Here is a 22,540-nt window from a genome sequence, read left to right as displayed (position 1 = left end):
AAGATGATGCATAGGACAGGAAAGTCAACACAGCGACTAATGTGATGATGCTCATGAGTATGTGCTGGCCTTTTTTTTTTTTAACTAGAGATTGAACACAGGACTTTACTAGGCTAGGAAAGCACAATCACCATGACTGAGCTGCAGCCACAGCCCACAGCCTACCCCAGTAGCTCTCAACCTATGGGTTGCAACCCCCTTGAGGATCAAACAACCCTTTCACAGTGCTCACCTAAGACTACCAGGAAACACAGATATTTACATTAAGATTCATAACAGTAGCAAATTACAGTTATGAAGTAACAATGAAAATACAACAACAGGAGGAACTATATATTAAAGAGTCTCAGCATTAGGAAGATTGCCCTACCCTCCTGTTTGATAAAATTGACATCTGGATTCACTACAGTAGCACATACAAGTAGCTCAAACAAACAAACAAGCAAAGAAACAAAATCCCTAAGACTACTTCGTTTTTTCCTTCCAGGATGAATTCTAGAGTTTCTACTGTTCTCTTATCAAAACAACCCAGGGGGGGCGGGGGATCAGCAAAGCACAAGTGTGTGCTAAGTTTACTGTATTTCTAGTGCCTAGAATGGAAGGAATGTAATAAACATTTAGTTAATTGAACAAATAAAACCCTTGTTCTAGGAAAGTCTATGTGCATACTTCATCTGAAACACCACGGCAACGTTCTCGTTCTTTAAAATAAGAAGAGTCAATCTGCTGCTAAATGACTCTTGGGTTACCCCAGGATTCCAATGGTCATGTACCCAGGAAACACCTCTTTCTAATAATACACTGTAACTAGTCCCCAAACTTCATTATTTTCTTTTTCTTGCCCTATTTTACTAGGCTTTAAAGTAATAGCATGATTTATCATCCTATTTCTTAGTTCTTATGAATCAGATAGTACAGATCCTAAGAATACACCTTATTATCATTGATGTTGGTAGTAACTCAGTTCAGTGCTCAGGCACAAAATACCCTTCCCAAGCAGAGTTCTTTCCCAAAATATAGAGTACAGGGGAAGAAAAAAGAAATATATTATATGAAGGAATTATTTCATTTTGTCGAGAAAAAAAATGTGTTTGTACAACTCGGTACCGTCTTCTGAAGTTGCCAACAATGTCATTCTGTTAATGATCCCTTCTTCAGTGTCACATTCTTAAGATCCTAAAGGAAGGAATAAGGTTGATGACAGTCTGTCACTGAGGCAAGGGGGTAGACCAGATAACCTTGATGAGCCCTATCCTAGTTTATCATGGCATCTTTGCGATCACTTAATGTTTAAAAATTCCATGGAGCTGTCAGGAGAACAAGCATTATACATGTCAGTTAAGGCTGAGAAGTGGATGTCTTCTACAAATGTGTTAGAAAATGGGGCATTTTCTTGGAAAGTGGTTCATCGAGAATGCATACAAGGATTTCAGGTCTCTGAGCCTATAATTTTGAATCACTGCCATAAGAAAGAAGTCTATTGATGTCTGGGGAGACTGCAAATGCTCATGGTAAATGGAGGTTGTATGGTTCATTTACTGCTATAAGGGATTCCATCAGATTTTCTGTAAGTTATTATAACTACATTTGAAAAATGTGAATGTTAAAATGGGATCTAATAGCAACTGCCCCAGACAGGATTAAAAGCTGTGTTAGATGGTTCATCATTTTAAAGTACTGATTAATATAATGATTTACTGAGGGTCTTTCAGCCAATTAGAGAGTTTGTTGCAGGAAATTGTTATAAATCTCTAGGTTTGGTTTTGTTTCACAGTTTTCTACCTTTGAGCTGTACAAGAAATTTCTGGGCTATATGTCACTATCACCAGGACTGGTAAGTGAGAATATTTATTATACTTAAGTGTGTATGTTATTTCATAAAGCAAAATCCAGAAACAAAAACTCTTTTGATTCCCAAATCCCAGCTACTAAAATATGAATTTGAGTTATTCAATGTTCAGCTACTTGTTGAAAGCTATCTTCATAATAACTCACAATCTGGCTATTTTATGGCTCTCAGTGATGAATTTATGATAATAATGATATGTCTGGAAAGGTCTCTATGAGATATGGTCAAGAATATAAAATAAAGACTACATTCACCTTTAGAAACCAAAGCATGCATTTGTTTACTTACACACTGCATGTATCTATTTATGCAAAAGTCAACATGCCTAAGATTATTTCCTAACAGGTCAGTTTCCCAGCTGTTGCAGAAGCTGTAGTAAATATAGGACCTCAAGTCACTTGGGATAAAATCACTCTGTGGTCAGAGGCAGACTGAGGGCCTTTTATTGGAATGACCGTGAACAGCTCAGCCGGGAAGAATAGCGGTCCTACAATGACACAGCTCAGGTATTTCACAAGGCTCACTTGGTGACTGGCCACTGCCCTGTGCCATTGCTCCCTGCTTGGTGACTTTGCTCCCTTTCATAAAGCGTGTTAAATTCTGTTGACCAAATATGTGTGCACTGAAAGCAAGCAACTGCATGACCCTCCCCCTCCCCCGAACCTGCAAAGGAAACCGTGAAGCCGCTTATTGTCACTCTATGTGGCAATGAAACTCTGAGCCCTGGGAAAAGCCCTATTTGGTGGCTAAAACCTCAAAATTCCACTGGAAAGGCAATGATCTTGCCTCTAGCTCTTTAATTATAGGTGTGTCTCCATGTATGGTGGAGTTGCAGCTGATAAAACTTCTGTAAGTCAAAAAGTATGGGGTACATCCAACCCACCAAACTTCACAGCTAAGCGGCAGAAGACATGATAAAGAATTGGTTGCTGACTTTTCCTGAAGGGACAGACAGCTGAGAATTGTAGTTTACTTCTCCTACCCAGCATCATGCACTCTTATAGCACTGCTGGCCTAGGGGATGATCAAAATCCAAAGTGTGGACTGTGTTTTATTTCTGCATTGTCATAAACAACAACGACAACAACAATAGTGTATATCAAGCTATTGTGTATCGGGAGCCATATATCCTTGTCTCATAAAGTTTGTCTCAGAATGTTTACTTTGACAAACAGACTGTCAAAGAAGAAGTATTTCTTATCCTCAAAATTCTTACATGCCCACTTTCTAGAAAGAAATCCGTTTCTAGACAAAAGCTTCCAAACCAGCCTCTGGACTAAATGGGGTAACGGCAAGGCAGGCTTAAATTCCAAGCTTGGAGCGGTGGCCTCACACCTTCAATCCCAGCATTCAAGAAGCAGAGGCAGCAAATGGATTTCCATAAGTACAAGGCTAACCTGGTCCACATAGTGAGTTCTATGTGGAACAACGTATATAGATATAGATATAGAACAACTAGAGATAGATGGTGAAATCCTGTCGCAAAAACAAATATGCATGTGTGTATGTATGTATGTATGTATGTATGTATGTATGTATATGCATGAATGTATGTATGGAAATGTGTCATTATGTAGTTTTTCACAGTATTTTTCCAAAACTCATTCTTAATTCTGGAAACATCTTGAGGAAAAAAGAGATTAAAGACGTCCCAGTGAGAGTAAATAAAACAGAGTCTCCGGATGCCTAGCTGGCTGTTTCGGAGACTCTGCAGGTCTTTTGACTCAAGATTTGAAATGGAAAAGTATTTGGCCATTCTATCTCCTATAAATGAAATTGTGTAGACCGTATCTGGCCCTTTTCTTTTCTTGAACTCATTTACTCTGGATTCCTGTTTGATACAGTGAGGCACTTAGCCATTAAATATGCCCTGGTGCTCACACAAAAGCCAGGGAGACTGGAAACCTGACAGCAAAAGCATGTCTCTGCAGCAATCCAAGTAACACGATCTGCTGATATCTGATCAATTCTTTTGACAAGGGACTGCTGAGCACTAGTTCTGACAGCAAATGTAGCTAAGCTTTATAGAGGGACAAAAAAGTGAGTTGCTTAGAAGATTGCATGTAGTGAGTAATAAAAACCCAGCATCTGGATTTTAACTTTCCCAGTCAGAAGAGTTTGAAACTTTTTTTCCCCGCCCCCTCCCTGCTTTTTTGGACTCCATGATAAAAGTCTGAGATAAATGAGAAAATATTTGGTCATTTACCCTATACAAATTATGCTTAAGATTGTAACGAAGTGGGATAGATACATGGAAAACATCACTAGTATTCCATCTCTCCTAGAATCTGTGTGCAGCTCCATTCTTCCTCTTTTCCACAGGACACCAGAGCAGCCATGTTTGGAAAGTGATTTAAAAGTTCTTCCATGCACGACTTGACCCCTGTAGAGAAACAAGAGTCACCATCTCTATTTTACAGTTGAGGGGATGGGAGCGTCCAGAGTTCTGTGGTTGGCATACAGCCGTAGCAGCACAGAGAACCTGTGTGACCACCACTCCTCCTGACCTGTCTCTCTGTGCCTACGCTTTGAAGTGTCGACTGGATTTCAGCCTCCCAGTCCCCTGGACCTCAGCCAACCCCACCTCCACTTTAAAGATACAGAACATTTATTACCCCCATCTTTCTTCTCGTCACTTATTTTGGAATTATTAGAGACACTAATAAGAATAAGAAGCATGTGAAGCCAGGCATGGCAAGCATGGCACATGTTTGTAATTCCAGTTTTTGAAAGGCTGGGGCAGGAGGATCACTATGAGAGTCCAAGAACAGCCTGGACTCTAAAGGTCTTGTCTCAAAAACTGAAAGAAATGAATGAATGAATGAATGAATGAATGAGATAGAAGATATCCATTTCCCATGTGTTTTTATTCCTCTATTTGGACACAAAACTGAGCTTCCCGGGATTAGTTTAATAGCAAGAAATTTTGAAGGGTAAAAATCTCTCTCTCTCTCTCTCTCTCTCTCTCTCTGTGTGTGTGTGTGTGTGTGTGTGTGTGTAAGTATGTATGAATGTCTGTTGATTAATTATTATCCTTGTTTTTAATGTGCATTTTCTGGAAAACTTATAGGTTGTCTTTGTAGAATAAAATTATATGAAATTTTTATTTTATATTACTAATACTTTTTGAGATGATGTCCCTTTATGTAGTCCTGGATATCCTAGAACTTGCTATGTAGAACCAGGCTAGCATCACACTCAAGAGATCTGCCCTCCTCTGCCTCCCAAGTGCTGGGGTTAGGCTTTTATTGCTGGAATTCAACCCATCAACAAAAAGAACCTGGCATGCAATCATCCTTTGAGAAATGTTCTAGATTTTAGTGGAGCCCCTCCAGAACAACCTAGATATTTTTAATCCGTTTTTATTACTCCGCTTCTGGGTGCAAAAATAGAGTAATCACTCCTTGAAAAACAAAAAAAAAAACAGCTGAGATGTAACTCAGTGTAGAGCTTTGCCTACTGTGTGAAAGGCCCTGACTGTGAGCCTCGGGGTTGAGAATAAAATAGAGACTGAATGAAAATAATTTTGTTTGTTAATAATCTTTAGCAGTAGCTCTAAGAATATGACTATTCATTTGAATGGTTCCAGTTATGAACCTGGAAGGTGGCTTCTTTTTTTTTCTTTTTCTTTTTTTGGTTTTTCGAGACAGGGTTTCTCTGTATAGCCCTGGCTGTCCTGGAACTCACTTTGTAGACCAGGCTGGCCTCGAACTCAGAAATCCGCCTGCCTCTGCCTCCCGAGTGCTGGGATTAAAGACGTGCGCCACCACGCCCGGCTGGAAGGTGGCTTCTTAATAAACATTTTATTTGCAGTTCTGTTCAAAAAATGCATCTAAGTAGAGATTTAAAAATGGAGCTCTTCCTTTACAATTTAAACTCATTATAAACATGATGATGTTTTAGGACCCACCTTTAACCAATCAAACAGCCTCCACTTTTGTTAAAGGAAAGCAACATTGTTGATGGGACTTTGACATTTTATTTTGAAAACACTAGGATGTGGTTTGTGGCTTCTGTAATTTCTTCTCCTTGAATTGTCAGCATCTAATCAAGAATTCAAGCTGTTTAAGTAATAGTGTATGGTACACTTGGAGGGTTTCTTCCTTGTTGTCCTAACTTCTGCTGCACTGCATAAGAAATAGAATGTTTAGTCCAACAGGCATGATCAGTTGTTTTAAAGCATTGATTGACTTATTTTTCTAGACATTTCTCATCGCTGGCTTAGGATCGGGACTAACAGAAGCTGTCGTGGTTAACCCTTTCGAGGTGGTAAAAGTTGGCTTGCAAGTCAATCGGAACTTGTTCAAAGAGGTAACCAGTTCATGTTTTCCTACTGTTAAGGGAATCTAATAAAAAGGTGTGTGTATGCATACATAAAATTATAAACCCTCATACACTTACAAAACCAGAAAAACATCCTTTAAGAAGTAGAATAAGAAAAAGTCGATTATATCCTGCAAAGCATCACAAATCCATTAAGATGTGATAGATAAACAAGCAGATACATTTTTTAGAGTGCTAATGAAAGTTATAGTGACTTGGTAGAACTTTCCCCTAAATTTACTTTTACAGGACATGAGAAGATGCTGTAGCAAACTCACTGAGGTGATAGCATTATTATGCTTTTAGAAAGATGAAGTCATTTTTTTTTAAATTAGCTCACTCCTTTCTTCACCCCACCCATAACCCACCCCAAAAGTTTCTGATAATCTGTCAAAATTGTCTTTGGGTTAAACCTGAATGAGCAAGTGTTGAAGCCTGCATAGACGTCACCACTTGCACAATGATGGCTCTTGACATCTAATCACTGATACGCAGTGTTCCATGTAGACAGCTTCTCTTGGTATGTTCTGCCTTCACTTCCTTCTGGTTACCTAATAATTCCCTTTACACTGCCAACTCTCACAGTTCCTGCTGTATTCTTTTTGGATTCTAAACACAAAGCACAGGGGAAACAAGGGGATTAACATTCCAGATCCCTTTCTAGCCTTTAAGTTCATAAGTGGGTAGCATGTGGTATGGATTGGTCTGGGGTGTCTGCTGACCTGGATTTTTCTACTGAAAAAAAAAAAAATATATATATATATATATATATATATATATATATATATATATATATATATATATATCCCTACCTACTACTTAAGCAGCTGGTAATGGGTGGAGACCCCCTCATCACCAGCCCACTTCCTGCCTGCTGATAATGCCTGGGAGGTTCCTGACAGCTTCTTTGGCAGGGGAGTTGGGATAAAGGGGCCTTACTCACCTGTTTCTGCCAAGACCCAGAGTAGGGGAGATTGGGAAGGGTAGGGCTGTTGTACCAGATGGTATCTACTCAGATGAACTCAATCTAATCCAAAAAGTTACATTTTGGTTTGGGGGGTTGGGATTTTTGCTTTTGTTTGTTTGTTTGTTTGTTTGTTTTGTTTCCATGGTTTTCTGAACATCAGAAAGGCCTGAAAAAACTCTCAGTGTAGCCCTAGATTTTTTTTTTAATGTTCTGTTTTCCAGTCTTTCTAGATTAAGGGAAAATGAAGGTGAAACTTAGGAATATAAAAGGAGAAGGGTCCTTTTCAAATGCCCCCATCAGCAGGTAGCGTCTAAAACAGTTCCCATGAAATCAGCCTAAAAAAACTAGTTTATTAGAGTAGGAAAATGACCAGCAAGAAGAAAATTTTGGAGTTCACCACTCAATGCCTTATTTTGCCCATGAGGAAGCTTGTCCCAGAGCAAGGGGAGCCAAGGAACAAACAGGTTTTCAGCTGAAGGTCTTTGTCCAGGCAACATGTGACACAGAAACCAAAACAGGGAAGAGTACCAAGGAACACTCACTAGAATAAAAATAAGAAGTGTCCACAGGACTGTGTTTATTCCTAATGTTCTTTGTGTCTCTCTGGCTCCCAAGGAGAGCCCAGGTAAGAACTCAGGCTGCACACACCAATCCTTTGCTAGAGCATGGTAAGCACCATGCCCACACAAAAACTTTCTGCACGTGAGCACAGTCCAGGACCTTTTGTGCAATCCATGTAAACTGCTTGTGTATTTCAGTCATCCTTTAACTGAGGGATAGAGGGAGCTTGCTAGGAGTAATTTATTTTACAGAATTCACCGAACTATACCTTGCCTCATATTTACTTAGGATAAAATTTACTTTCTGCATTATAAATATTTCATAAATGTTGACAAATCAGGATTTAACAAAATGACCATGACTGTCATTTAGATGATCTAGACCAGGGTTTACTCACAGTAACTCAGGAGCTGAGCTAAGGTTTCATTTTGATGTGATGCTTTCTAGGCAGTATCACACAAATTGAAAATGCACTTAGCAGTGAGGGTAACCAGGCATGTAATAAGCCATCAACTGCCCATAGGTCCCCAGCTAGAGATGGGGGCTCATAAACCCCCTCTCCCCATGCTAGAATGTCAACGAGTTTGATCTTGTTCAGGTGTCTTGCGGGCAGCCTCAGCTGCTGTGAGTTCAGGGGCGTGATAGTCCTGTCACGTCCAGAAGACAGTTTTGTGAGTGTCCTCCCAACCCTGGCTCTTATAATCCTTCTGTCCTGTTTTCCATGATAGTCCCTGAGGCTTAAGAGTGGGTGGAATATAGATGCCCTTTTCTTGGCTGAGCATTCCATGGAGAATTATGCGCTGAGCTTCTACCAACCGTGAACTTCATTAACCAGAGTCTACACAGAGAAATTTCTCTGAAGAAGTCTGAGAGGTACATTCTACAAGTGGTAGCAGATTCACCCATTGGACCTGGGTAGCAGATTCAATCATGGGCGCATGGAAGATTTACAGTGGCAGGCATGGGTTTCCTCCTGCAGCATCCAACAAGAAAGTGCTTAGTTACCTCCATCATATTTATGCCACTGTGTTTTTAAAATATTTATTGACAAGTTGTGGCTTTTTTAACATACTATTCATTTCACCATCCTGGTTACTGATTGGCAGATATTTAATTTTTATAAGTTTTCATGTATTCTAGATGTTAACTATGAAGCATAGCTAGAGGAGATTTCTCTCCTATTCTTTAGGTTGCCTGTTCTCTGCAGATAGTTTCATTTGCCATGCAGAAACCTCTAGTTTCATGTATTCTCATTCATTGATTCTTCGAACTATTTTTATAGTTTTATGCAGGAGGGTTTTATGCAGAAAGTTATTGAACATACATGCACATATTCAAGGGTATTCCCTGTATTTTCCCCTATAGAAGTCGCAGAGTTTAAAGTTTTAAATTAAACTCTTTTGTTTTACTTTTAACATTTTTTGTTTTATTCTGTGCACAGATGCTCTGCCTGCATGAGTCTCTGCATCACATGTATGATTGGTGCCGGCAAAGTCCAACACCACTTCCTGATGTGCTCTCTTTTTTCCTTGACTCTTTGGGCATAGTTATATGGGTTTGTTTCTTGCTCATATATCCGATTGTTCTACCTTTCTGATTTTATGTTGACACCGTGTTCATTTGTCACTGTACTTCTGAGGTATACTCTGAGGAATCCTTATCCACTATTGGTGAGAGTGTAAACTAGTACAATCACTGTAGAAATCAGTATGGAAGATCCTCAAAATATTAAAAATAGAGTTACCATGTGACCCCCATACACCACTTGTGGGCATATCCATGAAAGATGCTATAACCCAGCACAGATACAGTTGCACAACCGTGTTTGTTACATGTGCTATTCACAACAGCGAGGGAAAGGAACCAACTTAGATGCCACCCAAAAAAAAAGAACCCTTACAAAAATGTGGCAGCTATGAACAATGAGTGTTTTACTTAGTTTATAAAGAAAACCAAAATAATGAAAATTTGAGCAAAATGAATGGATTTAGAATCATATTAAGTGAGGTGACCCAGTCTCAAAGACAAAAAGCTCATGTTTTTTTTCTCATACTAAAATCTAATGCTTACAAATGACAGGTATAGACTAGGAACTGGATAGGGGGCCACAATAGTGGAAGGAAATGTTTTGATGGGGAGGAAAAGGAGTTTCATGTGGCATGAAAATGCCAAGCAGTCTACTAAGGATAAGGAGAACGCAAAAGGGAAGTGGGGTGCCGGTGGAGAAAGGGCAGAAGGAGACAAAGGCAAATTTTGATGGTTGGGGTATTTGGAGACAAGGTAGAAACCTAGCACAGTGAAAACTTCATGACACCTAAGACCATAACCCTATAAAAGACTCCTAGTAATGAGGGGCATGGAGCCTGAACCCCCACCACCACCATCCTCTGAAACCAGGTAAGGCCTCAGGTGGAGGAATTGGAATAGCAACCCACCCACAAAACCTTAGGTCTTCAGTTTGTCCTGCCTTCAGAGTTTTCTGGAACTGCAGCCTAGTATAATCATCATCAGAGTGTAGAGAAGCCCCACACAGCAACTAGTGCGAGCAGACACAGAGTTCAAGAGCCAATCATTAGGCAGAGCTCAGGGGATCCTGTTGAGTAGGTGAGAACGGATTATCAAAGGAACCAAATGGTTCAGGAATTCCACAAGCTCACAGAATCAACTGACCAGGGCTTATGGGGTCTAGCAGAGATCAGGGAGTCTATAGGCGTCTGACCTAGATCTTCTGCATATATGTTAGGGCTCAGTAGCTTGAGGAATTCCTAACAGTGGATATAGGGTCTATCTATGACCCTTTGCCTGCCTGCTTGTGGAACCCTGTTCCTCCTACAGTGTTGCTGTGTCCAGCCTTGATGTGATGATGTATGCCTGGTCTTATTTTAGCTTGTTATGCTGTATTTGTCTGATGACCCTGAGAGATCTGTTCCTTTCTGTGGGAAGGTGGAGGCAGTGTGAATCTGGTAGAGAGGGGAGGGAGGGTAAACTGCAGTCAAGATGTAATATATTAGAGATAAATAAAATTAAAAATAAAGTAAAAATAATAATGAAATCTACCTTTCCGTAACTGTGGTGGTTTTATTAGGTATGGTCCCCATAAACTTATGTGTTTGAATGCTTGGCCCATAGGAAAGGGCACTCTTAGGAGGTGCAGCCTTACTGGAATAGATGTGGCCTTGCTGGAGTAGGTGTGGCCTTGCTGGAGTAGGTGTGGCCTTGCTGGAGTAGGTGTGGCCTTGCTGGAGTAGGTGTGGTCTTGTTGGAGGAAGTGTGTCACCGTGGGGGCAGTCTTTGAGTTCTCCTATGCTCAAGTTCTACCCAGTGTAGAATCCAGTCTCTTCCTTGCTGCCTGTGGATCAATATGTGGAAATCAAGGCTCTATTTCCAGAACTATACTTGCCTGCATGATGCCATGCTTCTTGCCATGATGATAATTGACTAAGCCTCTGAAATTGTAAGCCCCAATTAAATGTTTTCTTTATATGAGTTGCTTAGGTAATGGTGTCTTTTCACAGCAATGAAACCCTAACTAAGACAGTAACTAATAATTGTTTTTATCTATCTGAGTATAAAATGATGAATACTTTTAATAAAATGCCCAAAAATTATATCTTTCTGTTATGTACATATGTATGTATGTATGGAAATATTACAAAGAGTAATCCAGACTCTAGGGCAGTCAGTTCTGGCTCAATAGAAACATAATTCAAACCATATTCCCTAGTAGTAAAATGAAAAAAAGTGAAGAGAACCAGGTGAATTTAATTTAATAACGTATTTTACATAACTCAATATATACAAAGTATTTTTAGAAAGTTATCTTTTTAGATCAATTTCAGAAGTTTAGATTAATAGGAAAAACAACAAAATCCACCCTTCTATCTGAATGTCTTCCTTATTGTCAACATCACCCACCAGAATAACTCATTACAGCTAATAAACCTCTATCAGCACATTACCACCCAAACGGTGTAGCTTACAGTAGGGCTCATCCTTGGTATTGTCTATTCTATTTGTTTAGATAAATTTGTGACATGTGTTCACCATAAAAATATAATACTCAGGCTTGAGAGGTGACTCGCTGGGTAAAGAGTTGCTGCACTGAATTCAGTTCCCCAAAACCCATGTAAGGCCAGACATGGTAGCACACATGTATAATCGCAGCACTCCTGTGATGAGATGGGATGTGAGACCGTGGGTAGACTGGCATGTGAAGCAGTAGCAGAAGAAACCTTGTCAAATAAGGTGGAAGGTGAGGACCAACCCCTGAGGTTACCTTCTGACCTCCACACATGTACAGCAGCACAGACGTATCTACACATATGACTGTGCATTCATATACACACATAAATCATAAGCACACACAGATGCGAATAAAAATGTAATGAGAGGAGTCTTTGCTGCTATCCTATTGCTTTGAAGAGACTCCATGACTAAGGGAATTTATAGAAAAAGGCGTCTAATTGGGATTTGCTTATAGATTCAGAAGAGGATTAGTCCATTGTCATCAGGGCAGGGAGCACAATAATAGGAGGGGAGGGAGAAGGAGAGAGAACGAGAGAGAGGGGGGAGGGACTGTGCCTCTCCCCCATTTCCAGTGACTTTCTTCACAGGCCACACCTACTCCAACAAAGGCCACATCCCCTAATCCTTCTCAAACAGTTGCATGCCCTGGTGACTAAGAATTCATAGATGAGTCCCTGTGGGCCATCCTCACTCAACCCCCACAGCGCTGAACACTTTCACTGTCTCCTCTTCTCCTCTCTGTTCCGTTCACCTGTCTCTCGATCCTAGTCCCTGAGAACTGCTTGAGATTTTTTTTTTTTTTTACTTTTTCATTCCAACACCGACTATTTTCATTTCAACACTTAATCAGTGTAAAAGCTATATAATATTAGTTCCTTACTAAAATTTTACTAGAGTATTTTGAGTGCTCAGTGGCCAAAGTGGGTAGTTGCTTCCACATAAAACAGTGAACGTCTAAATAAATCCCTGTAAACTAACGAGCTGGCTTTAAAGAGGGGACTAAAACGATGCCAATAATGCTAAATGTTTAAGTCAAGGACTTTTATAAATAGTTGAAAGTCTTGATATGAGATGTAGTTACACTTTCTCTGTGAATAGTTGCTTTTAAACACAGTACCTGCTCATTGAAAAAGAAAAAAAATACAGAAATGCATAAGGAAAATATGTATTTGCAAAGAAATGTATATAATGTCTCTGCCAAGGTCAAGGCCCACCTTTGGAGAACTCTGCTGTTAACTGGGTAGGAATGGCTTGCTGGCCCATCTTGGGGGTCAATCTTGCACAATTCAGGTTTCATAACTTCATTTATAGTAAGAATACCCATTTTTTCCCTGCACTAATTTCTAACAAGGTTTAAACTTTGTGAGCAAATTTTTTGCAGAATATATATATATAATCAGAATGGGAAGCTAACTAGAGAAAAAGCAAAGCTGGCCCATGGTTTGGGAAATTCACAGGAAAGCTCCTGCAATAATTTGTACCATTTTCTAACAGGATTGCCTTGAACATAGTACTTGCAGTTCCCCCAATGGCAAAAACATGATTGTCAGGGAAGCAAGGCCTTTTGGTGTAGAGGTTAGAAGCACACCCTGGAGAGACTTCTCAGTCTACCTGGTGCCCTCATATTTCCTACTCTTCTGGTACACAAGGATATTAAAATGTCCATGTTGGTGTCCGAAGGTTCAAGTACACAAATGTACATAATTAAATGTGTATGATATATGAAGCTGCTAATGCAATGTGTGTATAGTGATGATTTAATAAATGTGGTGGATATTATAGCATTTTTTGTGATAGTTGAAATGTGATTATGTACAGAGAGATCTTCACAAGAGTCTGGCAAATAGTAGGCATGAACCATTGATAACTATTCATGGGTGTGAGTTGACCATATAAGTCCTTTAGTTCAACAAGAGACAGATTTATCATGAAATATTGTACCCCTTAATATTGAGCAGCTGCCTCTAGTCACCAAAACAAATTCAGCATACTTAATGATGGCCAGTCCTTTCTCTGTCCACTTTAAGTCATTCTTGGATAAAAGTACCATCAATTCAGACTGAATTCTTCTTGTTACTTCATTTCACTTTTACTTTGCTTATAACTGACATATAATTGTACAGATTTATTGGCTACACAATAATGGTTTTATAAACACACACATATAATCATAATTAGATCACAACCTATTCGTGTTTATTATTTATTATTATAAGAACAATTTTGAAATGCTGAATACAATATTGCTTACCATAGCCACTCTACTATTAAACAGAACATTAGAATTTGTTCCTACTATCCAACTGTAGCATGGAAGTTTCTTTTAAAAAGTAAAAGCAAAGCTATCAATTTATTCAACAGTTCCAAAGAAAATAAAGCTTGGTGTGGCAGTGCATGCCTTTAACCCCAGCACTCGAAAGGCAGATGTAAATTTCTTTGAGTTCAAGACCAGCATGGGATGTGGATTGGGGGGGGGTGTAAAATATGGAGTGTAAAAAAATTAATCAATTAATTAATTAATTTAAAAGACCAGCCTGGTTTATGTAGCAAGTTCTAGGCCACCAGAGCTGTATAGTGAGATCCTGTCAGAGAGAGAGAGAGACAGAGAGAGAGACAGAGAGAGAGACAGAGATTGAGAGAGAGAGAGAGAGAGAGAGAGAGAGAGAGAGAGAGAGGAAGAGAGGGAGAGACATTAAATCAGTATGCCAAAGAAATAGTCTCACCCTCATATCAATTGCAACATTTTTTTATAATAATCAGGATATGTAGTCAACCTAAGTTCCCACTGACAAAGAATGGTGAAATAAATACAGCACACACACACACACACACACACACACACACACACACACACACGCAAAATGGAATACTAGCCAACCACAAGAAGGAAGAAATTCATCCTTTGTGGTAACATTGATGATCCTGGAGGACATTATATTAAGTGAAATAAGTCAGACTCGAAAAGACAAATGCCACATGGTCTTAATTGTATGTGAACTCTGAAAAAGTTAGGACCATAGAAATATAGAGTATTAAAGTGGTGACCATAGCCTGGGGAGCAGGGGATAGAAAAAGAAGGCAGTTGGTGAGTCAGACTTCTATTCTAGCCAGATCAGCCTGCTTTCAAGCTGCTTACAGGTTTTAAGTTCCAGTGCAGGTCAGTATCATTAAGAGAAGGAACTCTTGATCTGTTGGCTGTGGACTACAGCAGCAATTAGTGATGAAACTAGAAACATTGGAGGCCATTTAAGAAGACCTTGGCCACCATCAAGAACCTCTTCCTCTGCAACGGTTGTGTGGTGTGAACATGGATTCTTCATCACTGTTCACTCCGGACAGTGGGTTCCCAGAAGGCTGAATTCATTTTCAGTCAATCCCAGCTACAGTTGTGGAAGAACAGTGTATGTGTGGTCTACATGCAGAATGACCAGCTGGGTCCACACTTTATAGAGAAGCAGGGATGGGCTGCCCGGTCGAGGCTTCTTCTGCAGTCAGATAGCTCTTGTCCCGCCATCTGTGTGAATTTCTCAGGCATCCTGTCTATGCTCCTTGCTGCCCTCATGTCTGGGATATGAACTGCCACGGAACCCAACACGGACTATTTTGAATTTTCTTATTTCCTCAGCCTGAGGTGGTGAATCAATGTGATCTTTTAAATAAGACAATTTCCAAGAAGTTCCCACAGCTGTGAGGGAGCCGGCTGCAGTGGAAGGGAGCCTAAGAAAACAGCAGGCTATGCTGTGTTCAGTGCTATGCTTAGATTCTCCTAAGCACGGGTAGAGTGCTAAAGATACGGTAGAAGGACCCCCGTCTGTCCGTCCTTGATGCACAAAACATAGTCTAGGAGGAGGTGTGAGGTGTTAGTGGATGGCATCACTAAGGAAGGGCCAGAACCCTCTGAAACCTGGGGTCCAGGGCAAAGGCCACCTAGGTCCAAGGGCTGGCTGAATGAAAGCAAACCTCCCTTTTCAATGATCCTGGTAGTTGAGTGAGAGGAGCCACAGTGTGGGGACTCTGGTGCCATTCCATCAGACCCTCTCAGGCAGGCGGACATTGTACTGACTCCCAACTCTCCCCGTTGTGCTCCCTGCGGTCTAGCAGATTCTTTAGCCAGTCAGAAATATGTTACCCACTAAATACGCCTTCCCACCCGGTTTAACCATAAACTATTCCAGCAATGTAAAGGAAATTGTGGTTCCTCTGGTTCCTAACATCGCCCTCACATCCTTAGAACTCATGTATAAAACATTTCGATCGGTGTGCTTGTCTTCCTTTGCTCTCTTAATTACCACCACATCGTTTAAGGGCCATAATCCCTGCCGCACTTCTGTCAATTCCAACGCCAGAACCTTGGCCAGCATCTTAAAACTTGCAGCAAGTAAAGCAAACTGGTCTCTAATTTAAATATGCTTGACCTTCTGTGGGGAGCAAAGTAAGCGCAGCTTTGTCATGCTCCGGTTTGGTTCAGTGGGTATAAAAACATGTTCAGATAAAACTGAGATAGACCCATATTTCCCCCTGTCCTTCAAACTAAACCTAAGTAAAGAGTTGTTCGCATTTGTAATCTCTTTGGCTTAGAACTAAGCTTGCCCATGGATTTCTGTTTTGGAGGTGGTTCACTCTTCCGGTGTTGCCAGAAGTGTGACTTTGTAGCTTCTTCCCTCAGTACCTTTCTGTCTCTACCTGGATGCCTTAGCTTGTTGTCTGTGTCAGGAGCAGTGCCCCCATCACTTATACTAAGCTCAGTGATGTTTGGCATGCTCTCTGCTAGTTTGGAAAATGTGACTTTTTTCCCCGGGAGCAAAATCCTGTATGAATTGCTTCCCAGTTTTTCTCTCCCCTTTGAAATCTACTTCAAAGTTATTATTTGGCTAAAGGGTTATTTTCCTTCCCTGAGGTCTATAGGATTTGCCCCTGATGTGTGGCTGGGACACAGGTTTTCCTTTTCCTTTGTCTTTTTTGTCTGCATTGCACATGAACATAATCATTCTCACCCCCAAATATTAAACCAAACCTTTAGACAATTGAAAAGGCCTGTCTTGCTTCTATTTAGTCTTTAAAGATATCTAATCCCAGAAAGAAATGGTCTTCTACCTACTTGCTCTGTAATTGTAATTTTAAGGCTTGATGAACAGATAGCAAATGGGTAACCGGTGGTGAATCTTTGAAGACAGAATATTTTAATTAGTTCAGGATTTGCTTGTGGTTTTAGATAATACTACTAAATATAGTTCTGCACACTTTATTGTAGAGTCTCAATCTACCAGAAACCAAATTAGATCATATGTATGTATGCATGTATGTATGTGTGTATGTATGTATGTATGTATGTATGTGTGTATGTATGTATGTGTGTATGTATGTGTGTGTGTATGTGTGTATGTATGTATGTGTGTATGTATGTGTGTATGTATGTATGTGTGTATGTGTGTATGTATATATGTGTATGTATGTGTATGTGTGTATGTATGTATGTGTGTGTGTATGTATGTATGTATAATCCCAGAAGGCTTAGTGATTACTTTCTCTGTAGATAATCAACAAATCCTTTATTAAACTTAATTATACTAGGGTCAGCATAAGTACGTGTGTTTCCTGAGCAGTTCTTTTAAAAAAGAAAACAAGAAGTTTGTGACATAGAACTAGCGGGTGGCTGTGTTTAGGAAACGTTAGAATCCAGTGATGGAATTGCCGACATCCATGATGCAGATTTTTCTCGAGTCACTGTATGAGGCACTGCCTAGCCACTATTTAGCACCTAAATTGTTCTTTTCAGTCTGATGTAGAGGGAGAACAGAGAATTCATTCTTATAGTTATCTTTCAATGAAGCCATCAAGTTGCCTCTCTATTACCATCCACAGAAAATACACTTTAGTCTTTCACTTTCCTGGCGGTGCCAGGTTCCCTAGATTTTTATTTTCAAAAACCAAGACTTTAAAGCAATAATAGCTCCCATTTATACAACATCTATATGCCAGACACTGCAAGGTGCCTTACATGATTTTCCCTTTTGCTTAATATTGGGAATGTGTTATGTACAGTTATAAACTACTAAAGCAATCTATATTGCTTTCATAAATCAAATAAGAGATCGAGAGCAGGAAAAGTCCTAGCCGAGCACACCCATTTTCTCTCATTGTACCCTGCTAGTAGTCAACATGTAACGTCATCTGCTTTTTCCTACACTAATCTGAATTTCAGACCCTCCCAGTAGCTCTGTCATGGTAAGGTTTGTCCCTATTTTGTAAGTAGAATAAGATTCTTCATGTTGGTAATTCTAAGGAACTGACCGTTAAACACAAGCATCACTTCTGAGCCAGCCATGTTGCTTCTGTTGAAATCAAGAAGCCCAGATAATCAACCATTCTTCCCTTCAGTTCCATGGGATCCAACATCTTCTTCTGACCACTGTAGGCACCAGCAATGCATGTGGTACACATATATGCATACACATAGTCAAAATATTCATATAAACAAAACAAAATATAAATAAATAAGTACAAGAAAAAGAGACTAAAGACAATCGCATTGTGCTGGAGGTATCTTTTGTTTTCATAATCATACCCAGTTAAAATAAACTACAGTGGTTAATTAATGCAATATCTAGGCTAAAATAAATGTGTACTTTGAAGCACAAATGCTTCCTTTCACATACATTTTATTCCTATGTGGAAGGAAGGTTTTTCTTTCTTTTTTTTCCTCCTTTCAAATTTATGGAAATGCTTTAAGACCTGATTTGAGTAATGACATGTATAGAAAGCTGCCTATCTCCTGAAGAGCCAGCATATTTTCCTACCTAAATGTGGCAACTGGGTTTCCCTTTCACGAAGCTGTGTTTCTCCCAAGGTTAACTTACAGAGCCTCAATCCACTGAACAACAGCAACAAAAACCTCACCATGTTTGCTTTCCAGCCTCCTGATGCTACACAAAGCAACGTTCCTGCTCACTCAGCATTAAGATACCCCACCACTCATCTTGCCGATGAAGGAACACAACTGTGTTCTCAGAGCTCTTTTCTTGGCCTTAGAGGTGGAGGAAACTAGCTACATCATGTGCCTATACTACTGGCCACATCCTGATAGCTATGTACTCAGGAAACAATGCCTAAAACCTCTGTCTGTGATCACACACGCTGGTCAGAGCCAACTCTGGTCAGTAGTTAGATGGAACAACTCCAGGAAAAATAGCCCAGGCTGTCATAAATGATCTTTGTGATTTGTAGGTAGTCCTGGGCTCTCAAAGGGTAAGGGATAGTGCCTCAGTGGTACCTGAAAGCAGAATTTAGGAAAAAGATCATTTCCTCTCTTAAATGTAGTCTTTGAACTTTTAAGTTTTATTATTTAAATTAATTTCATTGCATATATTTGAGATTTCCAAGATAATGAATGTCTAGGGATGCTAATAGATAATAAGGTGGTTACAAGGCAGGAGAAATGGCTCTTCCAGAGGAGTCGGGCTTTAGCACCCACGTTTGGCGCCTTACAATTACTTACAACTCCAGATCCAGGGTACATACACAATGTACTTTTCTGGCCTTTGTGGGCACCTACACAGACGTGCACATACACACACAGGAGAGGTGAATACACACACATCAATAAAAATAAGGCTTAAATAAAATGATTACTACACTGAAACAAATCAGCACATCATCTTACATATTTTTTACATAACAAGAGTAACAAAAATCTACTTGTTTAACAAGTAGCACCCACCCCATCAAAGTACAACTTTCTCCACAATGGTTCGAACCTTCATCCTACATATCTGCTCTTCGTTGACCTACATCTCCCCACTTCCTATACTTCTCTCATGCCCTGGTAATTATGGTTTGATTCTCCATCTCTGTATATACGGCCTTTTGGGTTTGTTTTTAGATTTTGCTTATATGGATAGCACAGAGGCCATAAAGTCCTACTGCACACAGAGGAGCTGTTGGCAACTGATCGCCGAGAGGGAGGTAACGTCAGTTTTCTTCTGGGGATGCGACTCCTTTGTGGCAGACATATGCCAGTAAAACTTCTCAGAAAAAAAAAAAAAGTGAAACCACACAAAATGTTTCTGTGTTATAGATTGTTTTATTGGGGTTCTTCTTTTTTGACTAAAACTCTTTTTTGTTTTGTTTTGTTTTGTTTTGTTTTGTTTTGTTTTGTTTTTTTGAGACAGGGCTTCTCTGTGTAGCCCTAACTGTCCTGGAACTCACTCTGTAGACCAGGCTGACCTCGAACTCAGAAATCTGCCTGCCTCTGCCTCCCAAGTGCTGGGATTAAAGTCATGCGCCACCACTGCCCGGCTTGACTAAAACTCTTAAGGACATTTTACCATGAATTTTATTCCATAGTTCAATTAGTGGAACCTTTTGATAATGTGTGCAAAAAATATAAGCGTAGTTCTCCAAATCAAAAATAAAGCAAAGTATTACTGCTCCATTTCTAGAATGTAAGCGAAGCACTATCTATGCTAGATCTTTCGTGTGGTCTATGGGAGCAATGGGCATTCAATATGTCTGGAAGAACAGAGATTTCCATCATTAGCATTTGCCAGTCACCAAAGTCAGTTAAAAACTTGGAGTCGGGCGCTCACTCCTGTCATCCCAGCACTGTAGAGAGACTTACCTATCAATATCATCGACATCCTGTAACACTACCTACATCCCAATCCACTTGTTTCCCCATAACACAGCTCTGAAGCTGTTGGGGGATGTTACATTTAGGAAACTTAGAAGGCAGTTGGTCCACAGTCGGTAACTAAATACAAAAATTGCACTGAATCTAAATTTCCCAGGGAAACTGACCTGATGCCTGGACGGACAGTGCTGGAGTCATTTGGCTGGTGACACTAATCACCCACCATTCCATTTTGAAAGGGAAGCCCAGTAATCAAATAAGTTTAGTAAAATCCCTTGTGTTTACAGAGATCTAGTCAAAATGATCCTACATTTTACTATTTAATGCATCCAAGTGGAAGTCATGTTTTCCCATTCTAATTGAATATTTGCTTACATGTGTGTGACACAGGATCCCTGAATGAAGCAAAATATAGTCTAGCATACTCCTAATTCTTTTTAGGTACCGGATATATATATATATATATATATATATATATATATATATATATATGTGTGTGTGTGTGTGTGTGTGTGTGTGTGTGTGTGTGTGTGTGTGTATAATAACTTCAACTTTCATGAAAAAAAATTACAGAGGGTATTGTATCTGCTGCCTGTGGTGATTGGGAATAGTGAGCCCTGAAAATCATATCACCTATTACAAGGATAAGCATTAAGGAAAAAAAAAAACACTTAGATGCAAATTCTGGTCAAGCTATTTGTGAGCAGCATTTCCTTAGGAACTCTGCTTCATTAGGCTTGGTCCTCTCTCTTAGAAACTGATAGTATAGGGTGCCTGCCACCAATTTTATAGGGTCAGTAAGAAAAGCAACTTAACTCATTAGGATCCCAGAAACGAGTCAAGGGTTCAGGCATCTCTGCATGAGCTCTGACATTACCACCTGCTTTGTGATGTCAGGTATCTGGTACACTGAAGCCCCACAGTAGAGATTCAGACCGTGTGCTCCTCCATTGCCAACATTCATTCTCTCACAGTCCTTCTTCCAGTGGGGTTACCAAATAGTGACTTCTCTTTTTGTAAATTAATTAATTTACTTATATCCCAAATGCTGCCTATCTTCCCAGTTTCCCAACCCCACTCACCTTCACAGAGCCCTTCTCCCCATTCCCCTCCCCTTCTCTCTGAGAGGGTCCCCCCCCCTTGGTATTCCCCATCCTGGCACGTAAAGTCTCTGCAGGATTAAGCACATCCTCTCCCAAGCAGGCCAGACAAGGTCTGTTAGGGAACTGAATCCACAGTTTTAGGATCAGGCCCTGCTCCTGTTGTTGGTACACGTCTGCTACATATGTGCTGGGGGTCCTCATTCCAGCCTATGTACCCTCTTTGGTTAGTGGATCAGTCTCTGGGAGTTGCCAGGGGTCCGTGTTAGCTGACTCTGTTGGTCTTCCTGTGGAGGTCTTATCCCCTACAGGACCCTCAGTCCTCTCCCAATGCTTCCTCAAGACTTCCTGAGCTCTGTCTAATGTTTCACTGCAGGTCTCTGCATCTGTTTCAGTCAGCTGCTGGGGAGAGCCTCTCAGAGGGCAGTTATGCGAGGCTTCTGTCTGCAAGCATAAAACAGCATCATTAATATTGTGAGGGATTGGTGCTTGCCCATGGGATGGGTCTCAAATTGGGCCGGTTATTGGTTGGCCATTTCTTCAGCCTCTGCTCCATCTTTGTCCCTGCATTTCTTTTAGACAGGGCAAAGTTTAGGTCAAAACTTTTGTGGGTGGGTTGGTGTCATTATCCCTCCACTGGGGGTACCTGCCTAGCTACAGGAGGTGGCCTCAGGTTCCATATCCCTACTGTTAGGCACCTCAGCTAAGGTCACCTGCATTGACTCCTGGGAGCCTCCCCCAGCACAGGAGATTCACCACCCCCAACCCTCACCCCTGAAACTGCAGATTTCCATTAATTCTCCTGTCCCTCTCTTCTGTCTCTCCCTACACCTGATCCTGACTCCTCCCTCATACCCCTTCCCAGCCCCTCTCTCAGCCAGTTTCCTCCCTCCATCCACCTCCAAAGACTCTTTTATTCCCTCTTCTAAGTAAGATTCAAGCATCCTCACTTGAACCTTCCCTCTTATTTAACTTCTTTAGGTCTATGGGGTATATCATGGATATCCCGTACTTTGTAGCTAATATTCACTTACCAGTGAGTACATACTATGCATGTCCTTTGGGGACTTGGTAACCTCACTCAG

General features: G+C 40.4%; 1 protein-coding gene across 2 annotated transcripts in view; it reads left to right on the top strand.

Moving 5' to 3' along the window:
- Slc25a21 (solute carrier family 25 member 21) overlaps positions 1-22,540 on the top strand; it is a 490,501-nt gene that overhangs the window by 434,352 nt on the left and 33,609 nt on the right. For both annotated transcript variants that reach the window (XM_021179180.3, XM_085830388.1), the window contains 2 exons: positions 1,775-1,834; positions 6,053-6,160. In XM_021179180.3, the coding sequence (XP_021034839.1) occupies positions 1,775-1,834; positions 6,053-6,160 (168 nt within the window). The remainder of the gene's footprint in view (positions 1-1,774; positions 1,835-6,052; positions 6,161-22,540) is intronic.

Source organism: Mus caroli, unplaced genomic scaffold (genome assembly GCF_978045245.1).
Source record: "Mus caroli unplaced genomic scaffold, Mus_caroli_1 scaffold_14, whole genome shotgun sequence".
Lineage (NCBI taxonomy): Eukaryota > Metazoa > Chordata > Mammalia > Rodentia > Muridae > Mus > Mus caroli.
Note: the sequence above shows the minus strand (reverse complement) of the source record. Positions and strands in the feature narration are given on the sequence as shown.